Source organism: Otolemur garnettii, unplaced genomic scaffold (assembly GCF_000181295.1).
Source record: "Otolemur garnettii isolate 467f Iridium unplaced genomic scaffold, OtoGar3 scaffold00046, whole genome shotgun sequence".
In the NCBI taxonomy this organism is placed as follows: domain Eukaryota; kingdom Metazoa; phylum Chordata; class Mammalia; order Primates; family Galagidae; genus Otolemur; species Otolemur garnettii.
In genome coordinates this window covers 8,870,218-8,880,501 of record NW_003852441.1, presented here as the reverse complement: position 1 = coordinate 8,880,501, position 10,284 = coordinate 8,870,218, and the positions used below count along the sequence as shown (strand labels likewise).

The 10,284-nt window shown below is 38.2% G+C and overlaps 1 protein-coding gene across 1 annotated transcript in view; it reads right to left on the bottom strand.

Annotated features, from left to right (window-relative positions):
• LOC100953252 (myosin-1) overlaps positions 1-10,284 on the bottom strand; it is a 23,923-nt gene that overhangs the window by 3,722 nt on the left and 9,917 nt on the right. The window contains exons 15-31 of the mRNA XM_012805937.1: positions 10,191-10,278; positions 9,990-10,107; positions 9,537-9,660; positions 9,312-9,448; positions 8,959-9,214; positions 7,175-7,417; positions 6,908-7,084; positions 5,966-6,111; positions 5,796-5,886; positions 5,320-5,709; positions 4,669-4,795; positions 2,963-3,081; positions 2,653-2,849; positions 1,288-1,471; positions 686-851; positions 475-599; positions 12-68 (exon numbers count right to left, since the gene is read on the bottom strand). Coding sequence (XP_012661391.1) covers positions 12-68; positions 475-599; positions 686-851; positions 1,288-1,471; positions 2,653-2,849; positions 2,963-3,081; positions 4,669-4,795; positions 5,320-5,709; positions 5,796-5,886; positions 5,966-6,111; positions 6,908-7,084; positions 7,175-7,417; positions 8,959-9,214; positions 9,312-9,448; positions 9,537-9,660; positions 9,990-10,107; positions 10,191-10,278 — 2,745 coding nt within the window. The remainder of the gene's footprint in view (positions 1-11; positions 69-474; positions 600-685; positions 852-1,287; positions 1,472-2,652; positions 2,850-2,962; positions 3,082-4,668; positions 4,796-5,319; positions 5,710-5,795; positions 5,887-5,965; positions 6,112-6,907; positions 7,085-7,174; positions 7,418-8,958; positions 9,215-9,311; positions 9,449-9,536; positions 9,661-9,989; positions 10,108-10,190; positions 10,279-10,284) is intronic.

The following is a 10,284-nucleotide window of genomic DNA, read 5'->3' as shown; positions in this document are numbered from 1 at the left end:
TCTGACTTGACTTGGTTCAGCTCAAGCTGGATTCGCAGGATCTTTCCCTCCTCATGTTCAAGAGATGCCTTAATGACAGCAGGAGGTGACATTAGCAGGAGAATGAAAGTGTGTAGTATTCTAGGAATAAGAATTAGTTTCTACCTTTGTGCTGTCATCGTGCATCTTTATTCCATTGTTATACAAATTTCTAGAATAATTTACTGGAAGTTTTATATGCTTCTGTCTCTCCAGGTAGATGATGCCCTTGAAAGCTGTGTTAAATTAACTTACTTACTGATCCTTGTTTTCTCAGTGTCCAGCATAGTTCCTGACTTTTAGTTATGTTAACTATATGCATGGTCAATTCTCCATCCTCATTCTTAGTACACAGAGTAAAAATTACTTTTAATTTCTCTTGATTCACCAATTCTTATATTCAATAGAGATTAATTCCTCTTGTAATTGTTTTAGAGCATACAATGAAATGTTTACCTCTGCCTCCTCTAAAGCAGCCTGAAGTTCAGACTTTTCTTGCTCTATTTGCTTCTTTATTTTTTCTAGTTCATGGATACGTTTTCCTCCTTCTGCAATCTGTTCGGTGAGATCAGAAATCTCCTCTGTTGGTGAACAAAAATGTAGACATTTGTTTAGAGAGGGAAAACATTCCTTCAAATCTTTTACTGTTATGGTAAAATGTACTCACGTTGCAAATTCTTATTTTCCCGCTTCAAGGTTTCAAGTTGGTCTAACGATTCCTCATAAGCATTCTTAACCTTGAACAGTTCTGTGCTGAGGGAGCGGGACTCCTTTTGAGAAGCTTCAAGTTCAGCATGAGTTTCTTCATACTTCTGTTTCCATTCTGCCAAGATCTGAAGATCAAGGAATGGTCAAGAAATTTAGTGGGGAAAGTTTGATGAGATAAAAGCCAACTATTCTGGCAACTCTCAGTGTTGAGGTGGTCTAGGCCAGAAAAATGTTTATGAATGAAAAGAGTAGAAACCACTGGAACACTTACACACAACACACCACCTGCCAGTGGATCAAGAGCTACTAAGAACAGCCCTCAGATGGTTTTGTTGGTTTTGTTTTGTTTTGTTTCATTTTTTTTCAGAGATGGGTTCTCACTCTGTCACCCAAGCTGGAGTGCACTGGTGCTATCATAGGTCACTACAGCTTCAAATTCCTGGGCTCAAGTGATACTCCCACCTCACCTTGCTCAGGTGTGAGCTCAGATAGTTTGAATATGAAGTAGCAAACTATCCATAATTATATGTTGAACATAAACACAGAGACTAGACAGGATACCTTATCAAAATTCCTTTGCTTTTTATCCAGGGCTGCACAGGCAGCGTTTGTTCTCTCTACATCAATCATGAGGTCCTCCACTTCATTCTGGAGCCTCTGTTTCGTTTTCTCAAGGGAAGCACATTTGGCATTCACAGCCTCTACATGTTCCTCAGCATCCTGCAGACGCTGGGCCAGCTTCTTCCTAAAATGTGAAATATGGACAGTAGAAGTAAATGGTTATCAGCTGAATTTGGTGTTTCAAAGTGGGGGCATGTGAGTGAATTCATAGTCAGATTTCTATGTTAACCATTTCCGTGTTCCTACCACCAAATACTGAATCTTGATATTGACATCATAGTCCAGCTTTAAGGCCACCCATGACAATCCTGAGCTAATTTATTTGTCCTTGATAGAATATTAATATCTACCTTGAATTACTGTTATTTATGTCTGCATCTCCATTTAATTTTAATCCTGTAAGGGTAGAATCTTTACCTTGCTGATCTTGTAGGCAGTCATACATGCTAAGGGCTCAAATGTTGGATAAATTGAATTCAAATGAAATATACTTGATTTTGTTTATCTAATTGTGTCCCTTATTTTTTGTTAGTTTTTCATTAATATATTAATACAAAAGATTTCCCAAATCAATGTAAATTTTGCTTTGAGAGCTCCTCTCAGAATCTCTTTTAAGGTATCTACCAAAACATGAATTCCAGCAATATGGCTATACATTATTCACAGAATAAATGACTAGACCTTGTCTTAAACTTTCTGTTGAGTAGGTACATTCTGCCAAAATTCTCCCTTTTCTACAATTTAGTCTTAACCCTTTGAATTGAATCAAATATTTAGTCCTTTATAAAATAATATATTTTCTTTCTTATTACAGAATCAACGTTATACTTTTTAGTCTTTAACAGTATGTTTAAGTTTACCCCCCCCCAAATAGTCAGATTTTCACACTTCAAAAGGAACATTTGTGCTTTAAAGTCTGATTATTTTTCTTTTACATACTTATTGCCTGGGCCAATTATACTATTAGTGGCTAAGAGGAAGGACAGGCACAGGACAGTACAATGAACTCTTACTCTGTTTGTACCTATGTAGATATAACAAGATGAAGTCAAAAGTTCTCCTTTTTCCCTTTAAAAAAATCATTCAGCTTCCTCTTACCTTCCATCTTTTCTCTTTGTATCTTCTAGCATAATTCATTTCCCTAGACAAGTATTTTGTTGTTGTTCTTGCTTATGTTTATTATGTGTATTTTCTGCCTAGATTTTTTTTTATGTGTTTTGGGAGCAAGGATGTTGTTTGCCCTTATAGCAGATGCACTTTGATTGTTAACAGAGTTATTTCCATGTAACTAAGTCTAGGACTTACTTGGCCTCCTCCAGCTCCTCTGTGCGCTGGATGGCGTCTGTCTCGTATTTGGTCCTCCACTGGGCAACCTCACTGTTGGCCTTGGACATTGCCCTCTGCAGCTCAGCCTTGGCTTCCTGCTCCTCCTCATACTGTTCCCGCAGCAGGTCACAGTCGTGGCGGGAGGACTGCAGGGCATGCGCCAGAGCACTCTTGGCCTGAGAACATAGAGATTGGTGATTTAATTTTATATATGTAAAGTGATTGTTATTTTCTAAGCTCCTGTAGGCCACCAGATGAGATGGAAACAATAACAAGAAGTAGGGCTTACTTTTATCTCCTCTTCAAGCTGCCTTTTCAGTTCCTCAATCTGTTGTGTGAAAGCTTGTTTTCCCCTTGAAAGCTGAGAAACCAATGAGTCTTTTTCATCCAGCTGGCGTGAATATTCACCTATGAAAGACCAAGATCCAGAAACTTACTTTGGATATTAAATCTCTAAAATAAAAACTGGAGCAGGGAAAGGAAGCTGAGTCTGAATCATGAAGGAGAGTGTGGATTACAATAAACCACCAGCATCCACTTCAACCCGCATAAGCAAGTCTATGTAAAAATGAGAAATATGGTGATTTTTGAGGCACATTAGGTGCTTGTGAACAACATAAGAGATTTTGGGAAATATTTAAGGTTATTTGATCACAATAGAAATTAATGAAGAAACATGTGAAAAGAACAAAATATTCCATGGCTTCTTATCTAAGGCATGAATGTTGTACTGATTTACCTTCCATTGAAAACAAAGGATGAATTCTGTGGGAAAGAGGAACATGCTCATTTTCAAGGCTGAAATAAACTTTGTTTTTCCTAAAAGTTTGGGCCAAAAATATAGGTTCATATGATACACAGGGGGACATATCATACATGGCAAAATATGGGTAAATGGCATTAAATTTATCTTCAATTCTTTATTTATTGAAATTTATATTTCAATTCATACCATAGTTCAGAAAATGTGCATAATATGATATACATAATCTATTATGTTAGAAAGGAAGGAAAGCCTTTGAGCATCATTTTAAGCTAGTTACCTAGAAGCTTTATCTCTTTGACATTTAATAAGAATCATAAAAATAAGAATTTTTTATACCAAGTTACTAGGAATAAATATGCACTGAGGAAAAGAAACTATAAGGAGCATCTGACTCTTTGAAAACATACTTTTTCATTTTCATGAAATATACTGACCACCTTTATAACAGAAATAAAATTCTCATTTTGAGCCTTATGATAGAACAATATTTGAATGAACGTGAGAGAGGGATTCTCCAACACTTTTGCCTACCTATTACTTTAATAGTCCCAAGATCCATGAAACAATTTCCTTGTGGTTACCTCTTACTTGGGGAGGTAGAACTTTGATAAAAAGTTGGATGAGTCAGCAGGAGGTGGAGTAAATGCAGACATTTCCCAATTTCACTAATCAAGAATCTACAAACCTACTTGATTACTCCTCAGCTGGCTTGTGGTCCTGAATATTTTCCTCCTTAACTGTGCTAGTTACCAGCAATTGGCAAGACTTCGGGAAAACAGTGGAGTAAGCATTCCTTGACAAATGACTTCATCACCACTGTAATCTGTCATCTTGAAAATGGGAATAATGTTACACAGTTTAATGAGGAAAATAAAGTAACAAATAACTTGTGAAAACATGTTGAAAATTGAAAAGACATACTGTGAGGGTGCTTTTTGTATTTGATAACTTTTTGGTTAAAGCTGAATGTGCTTTAAAATATACAAAAATAAAAGGACCTGGATCTATTTATCTGTCTCAATATTCCTATATCTATATCTACATGTATATCCTCTATATCTAGGAAAGAAAGTGGTCCCATGCCAGTGATTAGTAATGCATTCATATTAGTATTAGTGAGTGCCTCCCAGGGAAGTAATATGTGATCTCAAGTAACTCAATCCTGTTTTTCAGCAAATAGAACACCCAGGGTAAATTTGTCATTCAAGGTAAACACTGGTAATGCCCACCCGATTCAGTCTGCAGGCGTGCTCTCTGAGCCGTGAGGTCATTGATCAGTCGCTGCTGCTCTTCTTCCTTGGTCTTAAGTTCACTCATTTGGTCTTCTAGAGTACGGCACATCTTTTCAAGGTTTCCCTGTATTCAAATAGTGATAGAAAACATCTCAAACAAGCTTTTGGACCAAGGAGAGTTTCAGTAACTCAAACATTCTAGAGAAATACAGTAGTTGTTTGTTTTGAATATAAACCATCTTTACGAACAAAAACAACAGAGATCTTAGATTGTGACAGAGAGAGTAATAAGATAGGCAACTACATTACAAAATTGTCTTGTATGTGATATGAGAATAATATTTGATTTAGTTCATGACATACTTTTGAAAAGCAGTTTATGTTTATGCTTAAGAGAAAAACAAGAAGCCCAATAATCAATAAGAAACATCTGAAAAGTCTTCCAATGTATAGTCGAATTGTATTTTTCCATTTGAAAGAGCTTCACTTTCCACTCTCCATATTGCTTGGGTGTGGCTATTCTCAGATAAGGAGCGAGCACAACTCCAAGGTTGCTCCCTCCTCCTCTTGCTTTTTATTGCCTGAGTCTCCTGCCAGTTACTAATGACTGCTACAGAGATTTCTCTATGACTTAAGTTATGTTCCTACCTTGGCTTTGGAGACAATTTCCATGTTACTAGCAAGGTCATCGATCTCCATCTTCATCTCGCTCTTCTCCTTCTCCAGCTTCTGTTTGACCCGCTGCAGGTTGTCAATCTGCTCCCCGAGCTCAGCCACACTGTCTGCGTGTTTCTTCCTCAGGGTGGCTGCTGTGGCTTCATGCTGCAGGGTGGCCTCCTCCAGGTCCCTGCGCATTTTCTGGAACTCAGCCTCTCGCTTCTTGTTCATCTCAATCTGGGCTGAAGTGGCCCCTCCAGCTTCTTCCAGCCTCTCACTGATCTCCTCCAGTTCCCGGGAGAGGTCAGAGCGCTGCTTCTCTGCCTTGGCCCGTGAGGCCCGCTCTGCCTCGATTTCCTCCTCCAGCTCCTCAATGCGGGCCTGGAAATGATGAAAAATAGAAACTCAGCTCCCTCATGTCATAACTGTCCCCCTTTGAGCCAGACTGATGAAAATCATGTGCTTACTTGTAACTCCTTGATCTTCTTCTGCAGCTGCATCCCAAGGGCCTGTTCATCCTCAATCTTGCTTTGCAGATTGCTCATTTCAAACTCCTTCCTATTACAAAGTCATCTCATGTCAGTCACAGAAATATTAATAATAATTTGACCATGAAAGTTTTGCCCTTCCTACTTACTTTTTAAGCTTTTCATCAAGTTGTAATTTGTCATTTTCTATATCCATTGTGGATTCTTGAGCCAATTTTAGGTCTCCCTCCAGTTTCCTCTTTGCTCTTTCTAGATCCATTCGGATTTTCTTTTCTTGTTCCAAAGACCCTTCAAGCTAGAAGTTAGTAATCCATTAATACAGTTCCTGGAATGATACTGCTTTCTGTGCCAGGTTGAACTTTTAAAAATTAATTCATATCTAATCCTCAAATTATTTTATTTTTCTATAAATCAAGCATATTTACTTCATTGATTCCATTCTCACTGGTAGTATTTACCTAGTCCGAGGATTCATTATTTAAATATTAAAATGTGCTTCATTATCCAATTATTACAATAAAGTACGAGTGAGACATTATGCCTTCTATATCTCCCAACTAGAATAATAGTGATCAATACTTCTCCACATAGGCTAGACACCACAGTAACATTTACAAACCGTGGCCTTTGTTAATGCCTGCTTTACGTAGATATTTCAGTGGGTTGTCAGTTAGATATCAGATCCAGTTTAAATCTAAATTTACCTTCCACATTCCTAATTCAGGTCTTCTTTGCTTTGCTGAGAGAAAACATTACTGATTATTGCTACTTCTTGCTGTTGTTGGACTCCTCATTTAGAACACCCTCCCTCTTTTTTATCTTCCCAGAGCCCCTCACATTTGAAGCCCAGCTGAAGTCCTATTTTCTTTGTACAGCTTTTCTTTGTGAACACGCTATGCTTCTTTTCCCTCACCTCTCTTTACCAACATTGTCTGTTACTCATCTCTAAGCCCTTGTATCAAGGATGATATTCCATATTCCTTGTTCATGGGAGGTACTCAGTAAGTATTCATCACATCCTAAGAATACAAAGCTATGCGTAGTTTGTTACCAAATAGGAAAAAAATGTTTTTACATGATGTTAGGCTTACATCATCCACTTGCTGCTCTAGCTTGGTTTTAGCTTTGGTCAGGGTATTGACTTTGTCCTCTTCTGCCTGCAGGTCATCTAGGGTCTGCTGGTGGGCCTCTTGGAGGGCCTTCTTCTCCTTGGTCAGCTTTGCAATGGTTTCATCCAGGCCTGCCATCTCTTCTGTGAGGTTTTTCACCTACAAATGGTAAGGAAGGAGCTTAGTTGCTATACAGCAGTTTAGTTGCATGGCAGACCTCTGTCTAGTAGCGCAGAATATGATTCATACCTTGTTCTCTGTGGCATGCTTCTCCTTCTCAACCTTGGCCAGTGTCAGCTCAAGGTCATCAATGTCTTTCTTGAGTTCTGAACATTCATCCTCCAGTTTTCTCTTCTTGGCCGTCAGCTCAGCATTGATCTCTTCCTCATCCTCAGCTCTCTCGGTCACCTCCTTGATTTTGGCCTCGAGCTGGATTTTGGTTTTGATCAGCTGGTCACACCTTTCCTCTGCATCAGCCAAACTATCTGCTTCCTGAGAAGAGACAATAGATACTTTTAGATTTTAGTCCCCTGAATATTTTCATATTTCATTAAAACTTTGAAACCAAACAAGAAAATTACTTTTTAAGGCTTTTAGGTTAATTTTTATTAGCTTTCTACTATGTAGCAAACATTTATTTTTCACTTATGACTCTGGAGATAAAAAAAAGGAATTTAAGTTATTGTTCTTGGTGAAATTATAATTATATTTGCTATAAACTATAATTTGTTGGTATACAATTTCAGGTCAGTTTTCTTTGTTTAATATGTACTTTCAGGAAAGTTTAGTACATGAAAAATCAACAAATAAAAGGATTGGATATTCAGTAGGTTGCTAAGGGGGAATGGTGCTACTAGAAAAGTCCCTTAATGGGAAGACATGTCCTCCAGCAACAGAGTAGAACTAAAGGGAGGATCTGGAAGAACTGAGAAGGAATGGAACATGTTAAAGATGGTGCTTAGAGAAATAGCAAGCATGTTTCTCTTGAGACAAATAGGAGTTGAGCTGAACTCTATGAGGACCTGGACAGTCTCTCTGGCTCAAAGTTGTATCAGGAGTAACTGGAACTTCCTTAGATATTTATTATATAACTAGTTGATGGATGCTGTTGAAACAAGGTCATACTATATTCATGGGAGAGGAGTACACTTGGATTACATTTAGACACTCCCTTCAATTATCTCCTGATTCTTGTAGGTGTAATGAACCACTCGTTAATTGGGGAAAACCCTGATCTATACAAAGAACAGGGAAGTCACAGTGCGAACATAGGCACCTTCCTTATTATGTATCTAAATCTTCTAGGCCCATGGGGCTAATTTATTCCCTTTCTGAAGTCTGAGAACTAAAGAGTAACCTGTAATGTTTCTATTGTTGATACTGGTGGCAGCAACTGAACCTTCATCATCTGGATCACAAAAATGGTTAGACAGTGGCCCTTGATCAAATTTTTCTCCACAAGCCTCTGAAAATTATTTATTGGGACATCAGAATGAGAATATCAACCCTGTCTCTCATGTTTTGCATTAAAATTGACATAGCCATAGAAAGCATTGCCATCATTCTTGCCATGATTCCATTCTTGCAGGTATAGGAAAATTTCTAAAAATAAAATTGAGCAGAAAGTTGCTAGGGGACTATAGATATAAAAATGCAAAATATTAGTTTCAACTTGATGCATTTTCATCACAAAGTCTCCTCTTTTCACTGACAATATTGTTCTTTTTTCACTCTTTTTATTTTGTTCAGTAGGAAGAATCTTAGGAAGCAAAGTTCACATTATCTCCTATTCACATTCTGTTAGGAGGAAACAATGAGGGAAAGGGAGAATGTTTTTATTTTTATCTTCTTGACAGCAAGGAATCCTGCCATAGTGATTTTTAGTAATGTTGTATATGAATTTTGTATAACATTATAAAGGAGTTTTGGGTTAGGAAAGATTAATAACCTATTCCTTAGTTAGGCAGAATCTAGACCTTTTCTTAAGCTAAAGTTTTAGCATCAGGCTATAAGAAATGGGGTCTAATACTCACAGCTTGAACCTGGAGCTGCAGGTCATTTTTCTCTTGCATCAGAGCTACCATCTTTTCTTCCAGTTCTTTCCTTTTTGCCTCTGACTTAGCCAGTTCTTCTTTGGCCTTCTCAAAATCTTCCTTCATGGTGGCCATCTCCTTCTCTGTCTCTGCACTCTTAAGGAGGGGCTTGATCTTGAAATACAGCTTCATCCAGGGCCAGTGCTTCACATTCATGAAGGCGCGGATGTTGTACTGGATGCAGAAGATGGACTCTCTGTGATAGGAGCAGAATGTCCAAAGTCAGATTAAAACAGGAAATAGAATTAAAAGGCCTGAGCTGATGGGGTTGAGTGAAGTATCCTGATTCATACCTTCTCTCAACCATCCTCTGGTACTCCACTCTTGCCAAGAACCCTCTGCATCTGGCCTGGGTTCGAGTGATCAGCTGGGCCAGCTTTTCATCTCTCATCTCCTCTAGGAGCCCCAGAAGACCAGCTTTGAAAAACACCTGTGTATGGGCAGAGTTGCAGATCAGAAACTTCACATAAAGTTCAAAGAAACAGGAATAGCATCAGGTCAGATTTAGAGACTATTACCTTGGTGTGACCAAATTTATACTGGGTGTGGTCGATATCGATGGACCCAAGGAGCTTCTCAGAAGCCTTCTTGCTATCAATGAATTGTCCCTCAGGTATAGCACTTGCATTTAATACCTTGTATCTGTTGAAGACAAACAAATAAATGATAGTTGTATTTTTAAATGATAATTATATGACTGTCATTTATTAGCCACCAACAAGAAATCTTCCTGTTTAACTATAGGAACAGCATGGCCATTGGATAGTCTAACATAAGCAGGAAATCATATCTACCCTTTGAGCTATCTCTGTATATTCAAAGGACTTCAGACCTTTCTTATGTCACTTCAGAGTCTGTTAAATTTGTGTCTCTTAGCTTCAATTTTAATAGAGGTATAAAAATTCTTTCATTTAAAAATTAAAGAAAGTAATGAGAATCTCTTAAAATAATGCACAGTGAGAATGTCTGACCTCTGTTTGAAGTCTGCATAAAGGATTCTGCTTGGGAATCCTTTCCTACAGATGCGGATGCCTTCCAGCACACCATTACACCTCAGCTGGTGCAGGACAAGTTCATGCTCCATGGCACCTGAAGGAAAGGTATGTTTTCTACTTAATAGTCTAAAAGAGGAGTCACACAAGACTCTTCTTGGGATATCAGAAATGCCTTACCAGGAGTTTTGGTTTCATTGGGGATGATGCAGCGTACAAAGTGGGGGTGAGTGCTCCTCAGGTTGGTCATCAGCTTGTTCAAATTCTCCTGTGG